The 22,342-nt window shown below is 37.8% G+C and overlaps 1 protein-coding gene across 7 annotated transcripts in view; it reads right to left on the bottom strand.

Moving 5' to 3' along the window:
- Positions 1 to 22,342, bottom strand: part of LOC131692561 (myosin heavy chain, non-muscle) — a 252,821-nt gene that overhangs the window by 25,914 nt on the left and 204,565 nt on the right. For 5 of the 7 annotated variants that reach the window (XR_009306012.1, XM_058979675.1, XM_058979679.1 and 2 more), the window contains 2 exons: positions 6,902 to 6,925; positions 6,408 to 6,431 (listed from right to left, as the gene is read on the bottom strand). The exons of 1 other annotated variant lie outside the window; for it this stretch is intronic. Coding sequence is in view for 5 of the 6 variants with exons in the window: in XM_058979675.1 (XP_058835658.1) it covers positions 6,408 to 6,431; positions 6,902 to 6,925 (48 nt within the window). In the remaining variant the exon portion in view is untranslated. The remainder of the gene's footprint in view (positions 1 to 6,407; positions 6,432 to 6,901; positions 6,926 to 22,342) is intronic. One more of the 7 variants, XM_058979680.1, reaches the window with a different exon arrangement.

Here is a 22,342-nt window from a genome sequence, read left to right as displayed (position 1 = left end):
GGAAATTTAGTTTACTTGTCGAGTGTCAATTGCAAATCAAATATATGACAGTGTGCTTCAGCCATGTACGCAAGATATTAATTCTTTTGCGCATGCTTCTCAAAAGAGAATTTTCGTATAAGTCCGGACTATCTATGTTCGCAGGTCATAAACATTATGCACATCTCTTCCAGGGGATCACTTTTAGTGAATTATGCGTGTGTTGCAAAGGCAGCCAAGACAACGAGCATGTTGTTTGATCAGAACATTCCTTAAGAATCCCAACTAGACCACACAATGTCCATATTTATGATATCTTGGAAAGCTTGGGTCTGATCTAATATTTTGTAAAGATCGTAAATATGCTAATGGGATCTTTCTAAAGTCAATTGCTTGGCAGCTATTGACAAATCGTCATGAAGACAGCCACATTAAAGTGAACTTGCATTTACTTGCCAGATCCATCAAAATTCACTGACAGCTATAGACCCAACCTATTAACCCAGCCTGAATATCTGACAGTATGACCAACTTCTTCCCTTAGGTCGCTTCTAAGCAGACACTTTCTGGCACAGGTCTCAATTTCATATACCTTCGACTGACGGTGTAGAATCTAGAGCCTGGTAGAACCTATAGTAAGGACCACTGCCATCTGCTCCCACAACCAATCCCATTTTCAGCCATCAGAATTATAGTCTAGGGCGTATCCTGGAATCGGATGGCCCCCGTTCATACATTCAGTTCAGTTCAGTTATTCTGCGCGGCGCGTGACGTGAGGTGTCTAAACTCACCTCACTTTACGTAACTTTTTTCGCCCGATTTTGAGAGTCGACTCGAATGAGGTGAGATTCCCCATTACGGTTAAATGGGCGTCTTACGTCACCCGAAGTGACTCTTCAGAATTGGGTGAAAAAAGTCATGTAGTGAGGTGAGACTAGTCGTCTCACGTCACACGTCGCGCAGAATAGGGTCGACAATCTCGAATGAAAGATCAGACTTGCCTTATTGCTATGCATGCTATCAGTGGATGTATTTACGTGCAACAGTTCCGAGACAAGGTTCGGGTTTTTAGGTGGCCCGTGAAATTCCCCGGTAAGTACCGATAGAGATAATGGATCCGTAAGGTACTACCTGCTGCCTCGTTTTTACTGTGGATATGCAAGGGTGCTAGGTTTAGCATTGCTTCCAAGGCAATTGTTAGAGCTGATGTCAAGGCCCCTATGATTGCTCTTTATACCTTTGATAGTTCTAGGCAAGCCTGTCTGCTTTTCACTCTGGGCTACCGCACCATTGAATCATATGTAACCATTGGTCTGATAGCCAGTACATTATTTTTGTTTTCAAGCCCCTTTTTCCCATAGAGACTTTGGCAAGCGATCATGTATTTTAAGGCCTTTTCCGTAGATCTTTTGATGTGCAGATTCCACAGCAGTTTACTTCGAGAAGTTTTGCTTCCGTAGCTAATTCGATAATGGTTTCTCTAAGATTCTCCCTTTTACATCATTGCCATGTCACATCAGCTGTTATAAACAGCTTGAGAATGGTCCAAGATCGTAGATTCATCCTTTCCCTTAACACTCTTGACTATGTTGTTTGCGTAACCCGTCACTTCAATTCTCAGACCATCTAGTTCATTCTGGAGTTCTTCTACTATCGGGGTCCACAGAAGGAGTGACAGCAGTCCTCCCTGAGAACATCCTCTAGGGGTTCTCGTAGTTCTAGTCTCGACTTATCGACGACGCTGTCCTAGTCCGGCCACACAACATTTCAGTAATCCATTCGACAGTGGCACGCTCTGTCCCCTTTGATTCAGCAGCTGAATAGAATCGAAGGAAGTATTGTCGAAGGCGCCATTTCAATATCGATGAAAAGCGATATAACGCATGCTTCGTTTTGCAAGGCATTTCCAACCTTTTTGGTAAGATTGTGCAGTGCCGTAACAGCCGATAAACAAACTGTTTATTATTCAACGGTTACCTGCTAAGAAATTCAATTCTTATGCGTGATTCCAATATTTTTTCATATCTTTTAGAAGAAAAGACATCTGTGCGCTTTTGGCTGGTCAACGTTACGTCATGCCTGTTGTATAAACACTATCTAACATCCGTCCAGCATACCAGCATGTACCCTAAGTTGCAACTCTATCTAAAAATCCGCACTGGTATGTGGTAGAAGAAGCCCTTTTTGAATGAATACAGTAAGTATTCCATCCACACCCGATAATTTGTAGGGTTTGAAAGATTTTATTACCCACATGGTGTTTAAATATTGCTTTTTGACCTCCGCTATGCATCTCAATGCTGACGGTCGTAGCATATGTGTTTGAAAGGATTATCTGATTCAGATTCATCGTCTCGTTGAGACAAGTAGAGTACTCAAAAGCAACTCAAGCGTTTCGTTTTAATCATCGGTATGTGACTCATCTGGTTTCCTCAATGTACCAGAAAACTGAACCATATCCGTAGAAAGGACAGGAATTCTTAGATCTACGGAAAATCCGTAGGGTTGGTCAAACTGTATCTGAGAATATCCTCAAAGTGGTGTGCTGTCACCACTTCTATGGAACCTTGTCGCTGATAGTGTGTTGTGAAAACTTAATGAGCTTGGGTTTCGCCGAAGATTATCATATAATGATCACCGGTATCTGCATTAACACACTTTTTGATTTGATGCAGCAAGCCTTATGTGTTGTTGAGCTATGATGTTTAAATGTTGGATTATTAGTTACTTCAAATAAAACATGGTAAAGGATTACAACCGAAGTCCGTCCGTTGCAGTTCTTTGTCTCGGAAATTGTCGTAGATCAAGTTAAGTACGCTGGAGTAATTCTTGACTCAAAACTAAATTGGTCAGCAGGTTTAAGAATCAATTCGGGCTTTTGGCAAATCTTGGGGTCTCAAACCCAAGTAGATTCAGGTGACCTACACGACCTTTGTTAGACCAATACTAGCATACGGGTGTTTTGTGTGATGGCAGAAGGATCAGCTCACGACAATCCAATCAAAGTTAAATAGATGGCAATGACTGATGCGTTCACGACAACACGTACTGCTGACCAGGAGGCACTCTTGAACATAAAACTGCTATATGTGTTTCTGAAACATGAAGCAATTACCTGTGCATATCGTCATAAGGTTACTGGGCTCTGGAACAGTAACCCAATAGATCGTGCAACTAGCCACACAAGACTTTGGTTCCAAATTATCACTTGGGATGAATATAGACTTGCTCCCAGTGACCTTACACTTACATGTAGTTTTCCTTTTAAAACTTACAATGTGAGAATTCCTCCTTGAGAGGAATGGTTATCTGGCTGAAGAAAACTTAGTTTGTTACACTGACGGTTTTTTGTTGAAGGGCCTAGTCGGTGCTGGTGTCTATTGTCGTGAAATGAGATTTCACCCATCTTTTTCGCTTGGTAGATACTGTACCGTATTGCAACCAGAAATCTTCGCGATTCTGTGCGGTGTACAATCGGCACTTCAAAAGGGTAAAAGAATCTATTTTGCTCAAACAGTCAGGCTGCCCTAAAAGCACTTGGTTCGATAGATTCGAGATCGACCCGGTAACTGGACATTTCAGTTTTACTGGAAATCAACGAGCGGACGAATTGGCTAGAGCGAGCGCTGCGACTGATTTCGTTGGTCCAGAACCAGTTCTACCATAGTCGAAAATTTGGATAAAGCACAAGATTCGCCCTTAGGCTGAATCTGCACACGCCAACCATAGGCGTAGATTGCAAAATTGTGTTCAAACAAAAACTTTTCTGCCAGATGTGAGTCCAAAAATGACGATGCTTGTTGCAATTTTTTAAAACACAATTGTAGTGTTCTAGTCAAGGCACTGACTGAACATTGCAGGCTCAATTATCCCGTGGCTACTATTTAGCGTGTTGAGTACCGTGCAAGACCCATCTACCGATCAATTAACAGCGATTTCTACTTCCAACGCTCTTTAAAAAACAATGTTAAAAGGCATTTCAATTCGATCTTCGTTTTCATCTAGAATATTTAATCAACTATCAAGAAAAAATACGCAAATTTGTAAATGAATTGGCAGACAGTGCAAAATAGCCGAAAAGCCCAACAATTCTAGAGTGCCATTCACCGATCATTACAAGTAATAGATATCCATTTGCCGAAAATTCTAGGTTTATAAATTTTTATTACCGACAAACAAATTAGGTCCAAACATGTGTTGCAGACTTTGTTCATTCGGTTTCGGTATAATTCACTTAGAAATATTGTCCTTACACAGTTTTATTAACAGTTGGCTTTGAGTTAAGAGAAAAAAAGCGGTAAAATGGCAACGGATTTAATACAGCATTCAAATATAATGATTTGGAAAAATATGAAAAGATGAATAATGAAAGTGTATATTATATTGATGTTATACATATTATTTCCATATTTCACTTTATTTATAATTTCTAAATTCCGTGCAATATTCGAGTCAAAACAATTTCGCCGTCAAATTGATCGGTAAATGGAGGCCTATCGGTGGATGGCTCTGTACGATACTATACGTGTGATCTTTGTGAATCCGATTACACTTTTTTACGAACTAGTTCAATACACGAACCCCCGGTTTGTATCGTAAATGGAGGTTCCAGTGTATAATTAAAAGAGTTTTTCGAAGCATGGCATGGACTCTTTTAACTTTTATCTTCGTCCGTTCATATAAGGTCCGTACAAGATTGTATTACATCTTGAACACATCAGACTATGGTTGAAATCTGGTGCTAGTTGGTGGTACAGGAAGTAAGGCACTTATCTGAGATGTTCGAACTCGGACCAAGACGAACAATTTTTAGTGTCAATAGCGTGGCAATAATTTTGTTCACAAAAAACCTGTTTCGAGTCCAGAAGGATTAAAATTCCGCAAAAAATCCGCATCTTAATATCAAAACATTGTTTATAAAGATATCGTATCTGTACGGACAACCGATTAATCCACTCTAAAGTATAATAGAGAATGGTACAACATGTCTGAATCCCGTACTATACCAAACGAACAAACATGCTGACATTTGAAGAAAACCTGACGTGACAAACTGCGAGATGCTGAAGATGTACAATGAAGCACCCAAGTAAAGAGATCCTTAATATGGGAGAGGTCATAAATTTTGGATTATATCCGGGTTGTGCTCGACTAAACTGACATCCGGAAAAAAATCTTTTGGGCCGTGACTCGAAACGACACTTGGTTTGATCATTCTCGATAAAAATTTTAACCTTAAAGTCAGTCGCCTCTTCGGGTTAGAAAAATCTCTTACGAAAAATTTCTAACCCTATGCGCAGAGTCGGGACTCGAACCTAGGTGCGCTGCGTACAAGGCAATCGATTTACCAATACGCTACGCGGGTGGGCAATAAAAATAGGTATTAACGTAGAAAAACATGATCATGTTTTTCATAATAACGCTTTTTGTTTTTGGGGTCCCAAATAAATATGTAACATTTGGAGACCTCTTGGCCAGGCATTCCGTATTACAGTTTTCAATTTATATGGATACTCGAGTGATAACCTAATTTTTTGGCATTTTCATTTCTAGAGATAACAGTTTTTCTAAAATACGAAACTTATAGCGTAAAAATCCAGCTCAAGAGGTGTTTAACAACATTCTCAAAGGAAGTTCCGTGCTAGAATGTCTATACACAAAATTATATCTGTTCAAAGTTTGATGATTCGAATTAGAATTCCCGAACTATGCATCCACATACCTGATTGAATACTTTGGAGGAGACTGTCGGCTCCAGTAACGAAAATGCAAAAATTATATTTTTTCATACTAATTTTCAAACATATTTTCAATGCAATGCGGGATGCCAGGTAATAATCAAATGACCCCAAATCCTGTTCGTTTGTTTATAGTCCCAAAAGGATTTACTTTGTTCCACACTACAATGCCCCACCCTAGTATTCCTTACTGTTTGATATCAATTGTCACAGTTTCATAAGCTGGATGACCGCTGTCATCATTGTTCGGAGAACGAATTTGATATATCTGAAACTGTTTAGGTGGATATATACCATTTAAAGAGAGAACACTTTTCATCAATAAATATTGTACAGATACTAATAACTTCAATCAGAGCCAATTTTTCTGTTAGGTATAGCATCACCAAGAAACACAATATGGTACATAAAATAGTATAAAACATGGTCAAACTAGATATAATCCCTTAATTCTAATTTAGTACACTACTAATTCTACTACTCAATACAGTTGGTGCCGGTACTGGGTCAAAAACCACTTCATACGGATTAGTAAGGGAAAAGAACAAATAAAACTATAACCGACTTTCGGTGTTTTTTTTAAACTAAAATTAAAGAAAATTACATTACAACAGCGCAGACCAACTATTCTACAAGCTTGGAAACATCTTATAACTCAGTTTTAGCAAACAACCAATTGAGATACATTACCGATAGGCTTGATGAGTGACCACTCTGCCGATTTTTGGAGGGTTTTCGGTTGAGTTGTGTTTTGGTTTTATGTTTGTTGGTAAGTAGTATGCAAATAGCAGACCAGGGCCGCGTTTTTCATTAATTTCAAATAATTATTCGAGGTTTGTCGTTTAGAAGCACAATATTTTGGAAGCGATTGTTTGTTTTTCGAGTCGGACGATCGGTGTTGGTGGTAACAGATTCGGATTCGGCCGACACGGCATTGGTTAGGTACGTTATGGGTACGGGGGTACGCACACCCACATACATTCAGATGAGTTTCGGGATTCGATTTGGTGAACGCGCGGATGTATGTGTGTATTCGATTTGTAGTAGATTTTGATTGTTTTTTTTTTGAAGAATGCCAGAAAAAATTGAGATGAAGATAACATATGGTTAGTGGTTGAATTTATATTTTGTTTTGCTGAATTTATTTTCAGCGTACAAAGGTTAAGGTTCAAGTTTATACTTACGATAATAAGTGCTGGTGACGGTGCCTGCTCATGACAATCGAAACCCGGCAAACGTAGCGGTGATACAAGTGGTAGGTAGAAGATATATAGTAGTAGTAAGGCGTTCGTTTGTTTCACGGGTCCCGAGTTCAAGCAACAAAACGCGATACGCACGACACACGGTTCGAAGGATTTGCAGGTTTATCAAAACACAAGGTTTCAACAAAGTATAGCAAACGACAACAGATGGAGCGTAGGTGTTGGTGCAGGAAATATATATTCATTGTTTTTGTTGCAAACGATTTTTAGACAGTTGATGGTGATGTATGTGCAGAGGCAGCGTGGTTCAGGATATAATATGGAATAAAAAAAGAAAAACGTAGGGAAACAAAGCCCAAATCAAACAATTAGAAGGAAACATATCTACATAGAATGTTGTATCTTACAATTAGTTAGTCGTAAACCTAAAGAACATGGAATTGGTATACAAGATACTACAAGGCTAAAGTACAACTAAACAGAACAACGTTGGGAAACATGTAGCAACAAATCGTTTTCTACAGTTGGCTCAATAAAGCTCCTAGCAGCGGACTTCTTATACAAATATGCTCTAAAGCGAATCATTCGTCGTTGCACTTACAGTTTGGTCGTAATAGTAATACTAGTTCATTAAGAAAATGCATTAAACAATAAGTGTTAAAAAAGTTACTCGTAACTTTATTTGTTGAAATAGGAGGACGATTATTACCGAAAAGATTATAAGACTACTATACTATTTTTCACCCTAAGGAGAAAAATTTGGTAAATACCAAAATTTCTCACCAGGGCGAAAATTTTTGGTAAAACCAGTCTTTGTACATGAAGAGTGCAAATTCTAGTCTCATCAGAAACCGACACTAACTTTTTGTCGGAATAGATTAGCGCCGGCTTGACGCTAAATCCCTAAAACTAAAACACACTTTCACCAAAAATTTTCCACCTGGTGAGAAATTTTGGTGTTCACCCAATTTTTATCCTTAGGGTGAAATACAGCATAATGCTTTTGCATAGGCCTGCCAAGCCAAGACAAGTTTCGGCTTCACTGTGTCTTATCGGCATAAACAGAACTTCTGCTCGGACGGGACATCACGTTTGACCAGGCGTTCGATTGAAACACAAAGACTGTTTTAGCGCCAAGTCGGCGGTTTAATCTATTCCGACAAAAAGTTAGTGTCGGTTTCTGATGAGACGAAGTCAAAACGCACCCATGACTTTAATAATAAGACTAATTCTCGGAACGGTAATAACTAACGCATTAAAATCCCATCTGCATCAATTCTTACACTATACATACAAACGCTTGGGTTGGGTATCTATTTTCGTTTGAATTACACTCAAACATTTACTCATGACGCTTGGACAGCTTTAGGTTAAACACAGTCTCCTGAAAAGGGGTTTAGAGTTGAACTGATAATGCCTCGAAAACCAACCTTTTTTGAAATCGAGAAAAGCATTTTTCGCTACTGTTTAATCAATCTTTATGCGATTGATTTTCGGGACTTGTTGTACTACTGATTCATCTTCATTAGGGTGTAAAAGACTGCCTTTTAATTTTCAAAGATGGCCGCTTTTGAAGCTTTCTCGGTTGAACTTTAAGATCACATATCTACCTTCAAAGGCAAGAAAGTAACAGTACAAAGCATTGACAGTCGAGTCATATTCCATTTTTCTAGCATAGCCCTTTTGTAATTTCCTTCTATGGTCCCAAATGACTGTGTAAATGTTTGGGGCGATTGGTTGCTCTCCGGCTTTTCGCATGGCGTTTAAAGTTTTTAGGGAAATTAGTATGGAAAAAGTTGGTTACTATTAATATTACAGATGACTATTTTACTTAAAACGAAAACCAATCCTATACAAGTTTACACAGAATGTTAACCGCATTCTGCTTTACCGAGAACAGTAACTTGCTAAAAGTTCTTATGAGAAGTTCTAGTAAGTTGCCGTTTTCGACAAATCATTTTTTGGACCACATTTTCAGTTTTTTAATTTGAATTTAATATCTGTATGAGCAGAAATGCGAAACAAGTGGATTTTCACAAAATACATTCAATACAGATTTGAACCGCAATGCGAAAAGTAGGGAACTAGTTTTATGGCAAATACAAAAAACTTAGATAGCACTCGAGAACCAATTCAGGATCTTGATATTTGGTTACTTATTCCTAAATACAATTTATTTTTTCGATTATTTTGTAGTCCGGTAGTATAAACGATTCATTTTCGCAGAGTGACCCTTATGTGCCTGAGGTGAAGTAACGGATATTTCACGACGGTAAGTCGTAATATATTAAGTAAATTATTGTAAATTAATATATTAAATTGATATATTATTGTTTCACAACCGAGAGGTGCTATATACACAGTACGATACTCTATTTCTTCATCCAATTTTGTGTGGGCTTTCTACATATACAGATCGAGGTGCTGACGTAGCTGGTTTTCGAAATTTTGATCCAAAAAAAAGTTCTTTCTTGTAAAATCGTTTCCAATGTTGATAGTTTTGAAATACTTTCAAAAAATCTTGTGTGAGGTTCTCACCAACTGAATTACAAGACAAACGGTAGTCTTGTATCAGGTGGTACCATTTAAAACTCCTATTAAGATAGCAATAGTCAGTGGCAAATTGAAAAGATGGTGGGTCTTTTCATTGTTTAGCCAATTCGTCTTCTCTGTTGTTCGATGTGATTGTTCAACATTTGATGCTGATTTAACGTTCGATGCTGGTTGGCTAGTAGATTTGAATTTTGCTGAAAATATTAGGTATGCACGTGGAAATTTGAACTTCATAAGTGCACAGCGCTGACTGAGCATAGGTGTTGTCAAAAGGCAGTGTTATTAAAATGAAATAACTCGAATATTCCATCATTCTCAGTAGATTGAAAAATGTTTCACTTCACGTACAGAAGGACAAATCTTGCTGTACTTGAATCAACTGTTACTGCGTTTCTTCGTAGCGGGAGAATCACGTGCTGGGCTCTTTTCAATCTCTGAGAGTTTTGTGATATTATATTCTCTTAGAGGATATTGTTAGAATGAAATATTCGACTTTTTCGATTCTCGTTTGTGAGAAGCATGTGGTCATCTTCTTTCAAAGCTAGAATGGGTTTCAGAGGTTTTCCAGGAACCTTGGCAAGTTTCCAGAAAGGTTTAGAATATGGCTTGATTTGATCAATCTCTTTCGTGAAATTTGCATTTCTTATGAATGTGAATCTATGCTTAATTTCTTTTTGTAGATCCTGATAGATAAATTTCATAGCAGGATCACGAGAACATGGATATTGACGTCTTCGACCATTCAAGCGTATCAGAAGCTGAAGATTATCGTCAATAATAGGTGTTTTAAATTTTGTCTGTGTTGTTGGTATTGATAAATTCGTAGCATCAACTTTGGAATCATTTAAATTTTGTAATACTGCATAGATGTCAGTTTTATTTTGTAAGTCATGATGCTTTGTACCCTTCCCAATTCGCTTTGTGATAATTAAACACTGGACTTATGAAATTGGAAATTGCTTCTCGAGAAAGGAAAGAAGTTACTGGAAGGTGATCAAAATCAAAGTTAGCGTGTGTAATCAATTCGCTACAAATGTGACTTTCATCTGTCAAAACCAAAGCGATTGTTGATGGATTCCTCAAAGACGAATAACAAGTAGGTTCATTTGGAAAAAGATTTGAACATTCACCAGCAGAGCAATCATTAAAACGAAGTTTACCGTTGGAATTGCTTTCAGCACTATTCCAGAATGGGTGTTCAGCGTTAAAAGTAGCGAAACAATTTTGACCGATTTCTTGTAAGTTTTTGTATGTCTCTTTTCAAGAAATTAGTTTGCTCACCAGTGCATTGAAAGAACAAATACGCTGCAGAAATAAAAATCATACCAAGATCGGTTTCAACTTCGATACCCAAACTCTCGATCACCTTGGTGTCAAGAGACGGTAGGACGCTATGTTTAATTCTGCGATTAACTCCTATTGTAATTCCTCCACCAAATCCAACAATCCAATCAAATCGATGAATAACAAAATTAGAGTTACTCTTCAATGTAACATTTGGATTAAAAAAATTTTCGGACACAACGGCAATATGCACATTATGTACGCAAGAAGTTGAAACATTCGACTTCGCACGTTTTTAGTGAACGAGCGTTCCAATTTAATAAATTTAAATGATTATTTAAAATCATTATTAAACTTATAATTCATTACAATTTTGTTAGCAAATTCTCATCCAGTTTGAAAAGCTTCAAACATGGAGGTAGAATTTGGCATTGTAATCATCAATTGAAACATTGATTGCTGCAAAAAATATTTTTTCTTCCGTAGTGCCACCTAAATCCACCGGAATAAAAAAACGAGGTAGTCATCGTTCTTCGTTAGCATTGTGACATGCTCCTGAAGCGTAAGATGACACACCATTGTAAGATAGTGTGAGGGAGATAGAAGATCCTTGTATAGGTAGAGAAGGTGTATTTCTATTTTGAAGTGGATTCACACGTTTAAACATCATTTGCTGAAAGGTACCTGATGAAGTATGAAATTTTTTTATTTGTTGCTTTATACGAGAATTTATAATTTTTTCTCGATTATAGCACACTAAAATATTGAATTTACGATTTCCACGACAATTAGCGCATTTGAAACTTTCTATGGTTTCTTTCACCAGACAAGCGTCCTTTTATCATAACAAATCATACATTTAGAATCAAAATGACAATTTTTAGTGCCGTGCCCAAAGCCTTGGCATCGTCGATACACGTCAGATTTTGAATTCTGCCCCAATGTTGTCTATAATATTCCACCTTTTTTCTAAATTTCTCAAATTAATAAACTCATAACGTATAAAATGAATAAAATAAGTCTCCTATATAATTCCAGAGCGTACTGGCGTATTAATGCCGCTAGCCGTTCTCTTCATAAGAATAACTTGTGAAGGAGTAAAGCCAAATAAATGTTCCAATTCGTTGGATATTTCATCCAAACTATGAACTTGCAGTAACCCTTTCAAGAGAGCCTTGAATGGTCTGTCTTGTTATCATATGAATAAAATTTATACAACTTTTCCGTAAGATACAGGAGACGTCGTTTGTTGCCAATCAAGCTATCCACATTCTTCACTTCGACCAATCTGAAAAGAAGCTTTCACGTCCGGAAGGAACATCGAAAGCTCAGTTCGAAAAGCTATTAAGATGTGGGAAAGCCAGTTTGAGTGAAGCCTCATGCAAATTCTTCCCAAATTGGTGTAAAAACCACATATCTTTTCGGTTCAATAATCAGTATAATACAATAGCATACACTACAATAAAATACAATATAAATTCTTGAAATAAATGACTAAAAATGAATATTACGATTCCCCTTTCCCGTTTCTTTTCAATATTTTGCAAACGAATTTCAGGGAGGGCCCAGACATGTTGGAAGAATTAAATGTTCCATTAGGCTTAATCTGTCTTGAAAAACGTTTTTGTCTTGAAATAGAAGGATTGTCGAATAAATATAGGTTGTCTTGAGAAAGACTGTTGCTGTTGAAAAACTCTAGGTAAACACCAAGAGCTGACCAAATCGAACGAAGGTTCAAGCCGGACTGTGGATGATTTCTATAACCTAGTATAATAGTCACGATTGACCTTGCGTGTCCTTGGAATAATTCGTAAAATCATAAAATATTATTTATGGATTTGTGAACTGGTTCATGATTCCTAGTACACTATTCACGATCTATCTTCGGTTGTTTTGAAAGCAAGAAAACTGGAACCACCACTTTGTTGCACGAAATGAAATTGGTCACAGATTTCTGGCAAAAATATTTATTTTGCATCAAATGGCCGACGTTTCGATGGAGTATCGTTTCATCTTCAGGGCAAAAACCACTACACATATTTTTGTTGTTACCCCACTTGACAAAAGAAAATATTTGTAGTCGTTTTTACCCTGAAGATGAAGGGATACTAGTTCGAAATGTCGGCCATTTGACGCAAATAAATATTTTTGTCATAAATCCGTGAACAAAATCTTTCATTTCGTTGTTGTGAAATTCAGAAGATATCCCTAATCTTTTTCAATTTCATGTATTGTAATTGAGGACTTTAACCAGATGGTTATTCGCCCATATAACTTCATGAATCTCTTTCACAATATTTGAAATATTATTCATGAAATTATTTTTGTTTCACACAATTTTTCATGAAATATCATGTCCAGCTGTTAGCGACTAGTAATAGGTACTAGCAGTAGATAAAAGTAACAATTAGAACTTCGAACATCGTTATTCATTGTGATGTCCGGACAGAAAACGCAAACTGCATTGAGCACTAAAAATGCATTATAGAGCAAAAATCGTGTTGGTGATATAGTTTCCCGATCAGAATGAAATAACAAGATTATAACAGAATGCAATTTTCATAACATATCGTGTTATAAATTTGGTCTCGTTAGTAGTTAAAATAACAGAAAATTATAACAAGTAACAACGGGAGATATAGTTTTGAAATATTCTTGTTATGTGTTTCTGATCGGGTTACATAACAAGATCTGTCACATATGATTCAGTTAGTATTCCCAAGTAGCAATTCTGGTTTTATAGCACAATAGAAGTGCATTCTTAGTTTTAAGAATGATTTCAAGAGTGCCATAAAACCTCGATTGTAACTGGGGTTGTCACGTTACATAGTGCAACAATTCGATAGTAATTAAAAAATAACATATCACGATAACGTGCAAATAAATTACTAAAATCGCGACTAAGATCTTGAAATCATAAACATAAATCAATCTACTCGTGACTAAAATACTACGATAAAATATCAGGAACGCTAATATAAATTACGAAAATCGTGACTAGGGTCCTGAAATCATGAACATTAATCAAGATACTCTGCCAGAAAAATCCGATAGTAAACGTATGAATAAAATATCACGGTAAAGTGATGAGAAATTACGAAAGAGGTGAGTAAACTCCTGAAATCGTGAACATCGTTAAACTGTCGGCACTTTGAGTTTTTGTAGTTTATACAAACCAGTATATCTCCGAATTTTGAACAAGAATCATAACAATAACTAAACATGTCCGGAGAATAATCGCAGTAACCCAACCAAACAGTTAAATATAACGCCACGTATGTTTCTGACGAGAATTAGTTCTTTTGAAACACAAATAGTTTCTTATTTATTTATTTATTTATCATCTGACCAAGTTTGTCTTGACGAATATGGGGATCCGGAAAAGCCAATTTGAGTGAAACACTAACTCTTCCCAAAATGGCATAAAACCCCATATATTTTCAATTGAATGCACAATACAGAACTTAACTATAAACAATAATAACTTAACATGTAACAAAACAGACTAATACAATGAAGTAAACAAAAATAAAATATATAAAAAGCAACAAAAATACAGATTAAAATGTCGTCGGTAAATATCTGTCATGTTAGAAACTCCTTAACGGCCGGTTCTTGAAGGTAGTGTATGACACGTTGAAATCGAAATCCGCAAACACATCGTTGAATGCAGCAGACATGAAGTGAATCGGATCATGACCACCATACAGGGAGTTCCTATGTTCCAACAGCATTGAGCTTCGTTGGTGGAGCACACGCTCCGGTGCATAGATGTGGAGTTGACCCAATAACTCAAACGTATCTAACTCTCCTAGAAGAATCCTGGCGAGGAAAACTGTTTGGGTTCTTCTCGTTGCAAGCGTGTATAGACCTAATAATCTACAGCGGTCCTCATATGGCGGAAGATTAATAGGGTCCTGCCACGGAAGGTGTCTTAATGCTACCCGAGCAGATTCTCATTGGTTCAAACATCATACAAACCCCTTAAAAGGGCCTATGGTCCGTTACAGATTTTACAACAATCAAAACACCATAAAATGGCCTCAATAACCCATAGATACACCAAAATATGGTTTCTACATGGGATCTACCGGACCATGGCGATGGTGTTTTCAAAACTCCATGCAGTGGGGGTGAAATTGAACCATGAGCATGAGGGTATGGTGAGCCTATCGAATTTTCTTTGAATTGCTTCAATTCTTGCTATTCATGTTGCTTGATACGGACAGCATATTATGGAATTAGATTCCAATATCGACCGTACCAATGCGCAGTACGGTGAGCGAGGACAAAGAGGGTCGTTAAATTCATTCGAAATTTCAAACATGAATCCCATCTGGCGGTTTGCCTTGTTAATGATATAGTCGAAGTGAGGTCGGAAAGAGATTGCAGAATCCAAAGTGACTCCAAGGTCTTGTCGTACACCCTCAAGATGCAGATGTCCAATACAGTAGTCGTATGAAATTGGCTTTTGCTTGTACTAACTGCAAGCGAGTTTAAGGAGCACCAGTCATTGAAAGTGTCCAAGAGCTGTGGTAATGCTAAGCAATCCCTGATGCATTTGACGATCATGTATAGTTTATTGTCAACAGGGTAGAATATACGACAACACGGTGGTAATACCGTGGCTAGATCATTGATAAAGATTGTGAATAACAGTGGGCCCAAGTTACTTCCTTGAGGAGCATTGAGTTGTTCGGAAATGGAGCAGAGAACACGTTTCCAATTTTTACTACCAGTGTTTGATCTCGCAGCTATCATTCGAGCCAACGAATCAGATCAAGATACACTGGTAATAACTTTAACGCTGTCAAATGCTGATTTCAAGTCGGTATATACAGTGTCGATCTGAGCACCAGCGTCCATATTACGTGAGCGTTTCATGATTACGAGGCTTTTTATTCATAATTTCAGAAACAGGAGGTTTTTTATTGGTAATTTAGGAACATGGTAATTTCGAAAATCGTTCGGTTTACAAAATTGAGATTTTTCATGGCCTTATGAACGGATTCTTTCCGTGTAGGTGTCATTTTCTTCGTTTTATTGAAGAACGAAAATTTGGAAAAATTCAAAATAAAAAAATGCCGAGTTTTGGGTAGTTTGGAATAGATATAAACTACCCAAAATAGCAGAATAATTTTTTTCAACTCGATTTTAATATTTAAATGAGCGTAGTCGCAGTCCAAGCGGTCAAGAGCGATGTCTAGAGGCAGGTCTACCCCTTTTAACAATCTCATTCCCAGAAAACATGCACATATATTATGTAGTATTCTGGATCCATATTTCATGTATTTCCTAGAAAAGTAGAATGTTTTCAATAAATCACACCTTACTGATTCTCTGTTGGTGGAGAATAGTTGCAAAGCGTACTTAAATAAAAAATTGGCTGAAGCAATAATATTTTTTCATTTCATGACCTTCACCACCATAATACTCAGGAAATTTATATCTAATAATGCAATGAATCATTTTGTGGAGCATTTCAAACCAGTAGAAACTCGAGGAAAATATTTATAAAGTATGAACTGTTTTTTGATTTGATTTAATTCGATTTTCCACGGAACATGTTTTATATTCCAATAAAAAGAAGGAAAAGACATATAGTGTCTTCGGCAAAGTTGTTTTTGAATGGTATTTCCCATGGATTCTGAATATGAACTTTTTGAAAATTTAGCTTTTAGAACTCACTAATAGGTGAATTAATCGGGCATTTCTTATACCGAAACTTTCTGAAACACACAATGGTTAAAATGCAAAACTCGCGAGACTCTCTTATTCATTTCTTCCGTTTTTAGATATTTCGATTTATAACTATATTAAATTAGTGATTTTCTTCTGATATATTCGTGATAAACATGATTGCTAGTAATAGTTCTCTTTGTACTAGTAATAGTCCACTTCAGCGATTCTCAACCTGGAGACTGCGGAGCCCAAAGGGGTACAAAAAGGTTCAGGACCATTGGCCTAGTAGAATAATAAGCATCGCGCGCGTGAAATTGCTAGTGTTTGTCGTACAAAGTAAGGTTTTCGCACTAAATTATTTCATATTCTCATCGTGAATACAATCGATAGTTTTTTAGTTGTGACTTCAGTTTTTATTACCTTTAATTAATATTGAAGAGACTATTTTATGCTTTTCCTTTTGTTTAGTCGACTACTGTAAAACAAATTCAATTGGACCTGTTTCTTGACATTTAAACGAGTCCCTATTCCTTTCGTGCATTTGAAGTATGTGCAATATTATATAAGGCATTTAGCAATAACAAGTGTAGGACTACCATTCCTTCTCCTTCCTGCTGCGAGCTACGTCCCGGCCTGAACGGCACCAGCATTGATCTATTAACATCTAGCAAGATGTACATTTAGGAAGGATTTGTTACTTCTAGGAATTACCATCTATTAATTCTCTGTGCAATTTTCTATTTTCCATCAGTAAATAGGTTGCAACCAGAAGCTCAAACTCAACACAAAAACCAGCAGATATTCTATCTTTGGATGTCCATGAACGAGTGCTACTACTTTTATTCATTTAATTTGATCATTTGATTCTATGCGGATTGGTTCTTGGTTATATTTCTGAAACAAAATTTTTCCTCAGTTGCAAAATCTCAAAACCAAGTCCCTTTACCTCTAAGCTAATGGTTCACATGTTTCACACTTTTTTTTGATAAATTTAAAATTAAAGATCTCGGTTGAAGATATCTGCCCCAGTCAGGGGCATGGTTTTAAGGCAATAGCCACTTTCACCTTTATCCAGGCTCCGGAGTATAATTAAACTAAAAGTAAAACATGATGATTGCAGGTCACACCGAAGTAAGGTGTCTGTCTCGTGTGTGTCTAATGACAGCTTGTAAAGGCATGTCTCCACCGATCGGTATCTGTCTCATGCACGCGCCTACTTGACACTCATGCTGAAAGCTCCGAAAAAAAATCATGCAAATTTGATGATTTGCTTATCTTGCGCGCAGAAGGTCAATTATGCTGCTGAATAAGCCAACATAGATTAATCCACCTATGTGAATACTGGTTGTAGCTATATCGGACAAAACTTTCCACACACGGGGTAGAGTGGTTGGCTTTGACTGATGACATGTGTCAGTTCGTAGCCGGATTTTCAACCACTATTTAGGCTCCAGCGTTCGAGTCAAACTCATAATGTTTAGCTTTTTGTTACGTTCCTCACCTTGCATGAGCTGCTGAGTAGCAATTTTTGCTGTTTGCTTTTTTCGGGGTTACCTCCAGCGGCAGCAGCAACAACAACAACACAAACATAATAAAAACACAACAACCAACCGGTCTGCAGCCGAACCCGGGAGAGAAGTGCGCTTATATAATTCCTTCCATATCGGGAAAAATAGAATGTGCTATAAAGCAGTGGGGCCACGGCGACGATTGTCGGGTTAGCGGGGCAGAGCAGCGCATGTTACCTTTTATAGAATCTTGCAAAATCCGTTGAGGTTGAGCGCATACCCCGCCGCAGTAGTTTAGTGGGTCTTGTCTACACATGGGGTTTTACTTTTCGTTTCGTTATTTTCGTGCTTCATCTGTGGGAGCTCCTGTCGCTGATCAGGGGGAGGGAGAAGGAAAGTAAGGGGCAGGAGGGGTCGGGTGGTTGTTATTATTGATGTTTCAAGTATGATATTAATAACATGTACCTTTAAGCACTTGGAGGCTCACACTCATTAGGGATGATTGCTGATTGGTTGTGAACGAATCAATGCAACTTGTTCAACATAGGCATAATCAGAGCGATTATGGGTTGTTCTCGATGTAGCGACATTGTCTACATCCTGGTAAATGCGTGTATCTGGGCTTAACGCTTTGTTTGTGAATTTTGGCAATTATCAGTCCAGTATACTCTGAGATACCATAATGTGCAGCTTGTGGTCGTGGTCTGCTTTGGTGTACTAAGAAGCAATCTGTGTATAAGTCAGTCTGTTAAGGCCAGTAAAGCCGAGCAATTAACCATATAGTACGGACGCTCCCTAATAGGGCTAAAATAGGCGCATTACTCTGAACTTTATGTCACCAACGAAAACAACTCATATTTGCTTACACGAACAGAAGAAAGCCGGGATATTAATTCCACAAAGATTTAATCCATCACGGGTCCAACCCATCCCAAAGCGCGGCTCCTTACTAATATGTAGCTTTCCGGAGACATTTATGCATGCCATAAACGTAAACATCAACTTAACCAACGCGAAATATGGGCATGTTTACGAAGAAGTGAAAAATTGACAATTTACGTCCACCACGGTCTGATTTACGCGCGCAGTATAATCGATTCGAAACGATTGACTGCAGCCGGCCGACACAGAACATTGGAAAGTCTGAAGTACGAAGACCCGGGTTGACTGACACACTAGCAACCAAGAGGCGCATTCCATCATCTCGGGACCCCCCGAGCCTTTCTGACAACGTTGCATGCATGCGTACCGTTCGATTCGAGACGATTGGCGACGCCTGACCGACGGTCACTGTCTCGCTATTATGACCATGCAAGAGAGGCATGTATTTCCATCATGATTTGATGGGTATTTTAATTGTTGCAATCGTGGTTACTCAACGAACACCGGGTTCTACTAATTTGGTAATGTCACTGCGATGCCGGGGAGATTTTCTGATTACATCGAACGGGTGGTCATCGATGAGTCATTGGGATGGCGTGTGCCGTCAGTCAGTCAAGGACTAACTCAGCTGGATTACCGTATTTGGGTGATTGTTTTAAAACTCAACACCTTAAATGAAATTTATTGCAAGTTGTGCTAATTTTGAGTTGAAATTAAAACATTCGACGACAAGTCATACGGTACCACATGAGCAGAACCGATTCGACGTTGACTACATTGCACAAACCCTACTAACCTAAATCAGATCATAATTCATGACAAATAATCAAAACCGATCAAATTTCATGGAAATAAAGTGCCGCCGAAAATGTAGTCTTGTGAATTATGAAAAATTTTCTTGTATTCAGAATAGTTTTTAAAAATGAGGCTGGGTACGAGATACCTCAACCATTTTTGCTTGGCTCCAAACCAGGATAGATTTTAGTATGTCTCATCAGCAAACAGAACTTCCTTATTTGCGAGACATCGTAAGTTAGACGTCGTATATAGGGAAACGAACTGTCTTTTGGCATGAGAGCCAAACATCTGCGAGTATACTACCTGTCTTTTTCCCAAAGAATACCCAATTTGTGAATAAGGGTACAAAAACTAACTTTGAAAAGTTGGATTTTAATGTTTCGTGTTCCACTCGTCAGTAAATAACACCAACTTGCTGTCAGTAAGACGATGTATCAAAACTGACAACAATTTGGCGTCAGTTAGTAACTGACGTTCATTGGGTGTTAGTTTTGATACGTCGACTAACTGACAGCAAGTTGGTGTCAGTTACTGACGAGTTGAACACGAAAAATTAAAATTCAACGTTTCGAAGTAAGGTCTTGTACCATTATGGTCAAATTGGTTATACCATTTTTCCTATGGGAAAAAGACAAGTCGTATACATAGTGTGTTCACAAGTATTTAGTGTTTCCAATTTTGGTCTAGTATCAGCCTGGTGGCCTAGTCAAGTGCTAGATTCTGAAGAGACAAATCTAAACACAAAATGCGTGACTTACTGTTAGGTTTTGTACTCTTTACGCATACAGTTGTTTTAAGCTAATTTTTTCAACTTGTTAGGGAATTTAGCATAGAGTACTAGATATTTTTTCAACGTAATGTGCTAAATTCTCGGTGTCCAGAAATTTTTTATTGTATAATGAGTATGCTCCACACCTAAGGGTCGGGCACGAAATTACACTTATTCTTACAACCTGCAACTTTTTTCGAACTATACGCAAATTCGCCAGATGTGGCAGTTTTCTTTTGAAGTCTTTTGTTTATATAATTCGTATTGAGAAATTGTATGTATTTTTTGTTGCGACCAATTGGAGTCGCGTGGAACAAAAATTGTACGCTTTCATGATAAATTTGGAATATACATCGCGCATTCAACATACTTTTGGAACATACATAGATTTGGAACATACATTCGCGCAAAATTCAAGATTCAGTTGACCTAAGAATACTAGAAACGTTCGAAAAGAGGATAACATTGGATCACAATTCCGAAATTCACATGAAAATATCTTATTTGGCAGGCAATATGTAACTGTGGCAAGTGAAGTTAAATTTTCGTCACAACGGGCACCATCAATAGAGAAATTGACAGAACTGAACGCCTCCGAAAATGTCAGCTGCCATTTTTGAAGCAGCACTTAACACTACCGGTAAAATGCTTGGAAACGCTTTAATAAGTACTGCGACACCCATATTGAATATTGCAACAGCTTCCGAAAAGTTTAGCATCACCTAGGAAAGGGAGTGCATTCATGATGCTGTATCTCGAAATCCTGATTAGTTACATATTTGCTCTCTTCAGTAAAGTTGTTCTTTAGGCCAAAGGGGTCTGGTAGGTGAACATTTCAGTTAGGGATACTGTCGTTAAATGACACTAGTGCACATGTCAAGTTGTGAACTTCGGCTTGTTTTCCTAACGTCCTAGGGTCCATGTCTTCTGAAAAATTGTTCAAAAGTAAACTACCCATGATAGCATATTTGTCCCTTTTTCTTTGGGATTTCCTATCTTTATGAAACTGACTTGCGATCATAGGCAGTAAATTAGTTGTGGAATTTGCGATATTCCGCTTCGTCTTATCAGAATCCGACACTAACTTAGTGACATGACTAAGCTAACGCTCTAAAAAATGGAAACACTATTTGTGTTTCTAAGTAAACCCCTAGCTCTGTCTTGCTCAGAAAATGTAAAGTTACAAGATAGTGCAGCCAATATTTCAAGATACTGCCATTATGCGGCACTAGTGGAAATGTATTTTTTCGGAGCTACTGTATCTCAAGTTTTTTTATTTATTGGCAGGTTGGTGTCTTCGAAAAAGTTGCCCCCGAGTTCATAACTTACGAGTTGGTACATCAAATAGAACAAGATTTGGCTACTAGTAGGCGCTTGTAAACATACCAGTTTTCGACCTACTGTAACTGAAGTTCCTGATTCAGACATAAGATCTTCATGCGGAATTAGTAGGCGAGGTCTGATTCGTGACAGTTCGTTTTTTTTCTCACGTCAATTTTTCCCTGCTGCTATTTTAGAACTTTCTATTGAAAATAACAGATTTGTAATTAAAATTTAAAATTTAAAATTGCGCCTTTCTGGAAGCACTGAGGAAGCGAGTAGCATACGATAGGCGGCCCGCTGCAGGAACAGTAGGATGGCGGAGTGTAGTACCGTGTGAAGCCGTTTGATTTGAAAAATATTGGACTCCACATTTTTGCCGGCGAGCCCGTTCTGCTTATATTTTGTTCGTTTTTTACGTTTCAATGAAAACCAACCTGTGAGGTGGTGATAGAAAAGGAGGAAGCAAATTTTCATGTGTCGTGGTTTTCATCATGAACATATTTTAGAATCAATAATCAACTAGATGACCAGCGATCGATCAAGGATACCAGATCCAGAGTTCGGGTCAAGCAGCACAGATAATCGGAATAGTTTTGTTCCCGACTGCAAGATTAGAGAAACTGA

The sequence above is a fragment of the Topomyia yanbarensis genome, chromosome 3 (assembly GCF_030247195.1).
Source record: "Topomyia yanbarensis strain Yona2022 chromosome 3, ASM3024719v1, whole genome shotgun sequence".
Taxonomy (NCBI): domain Eukaryota; kingdom Metazoa; phylum Arthropoda; class Insecta; order Diptera; family Culicidae; genus Topomyia; species Topomyia yanbarensis.
The sequence above is the reverse complement of the archived record's forward strand: the minus strand, read 5'-3'. Positions and strand labels throughout refer to the sequence as shown.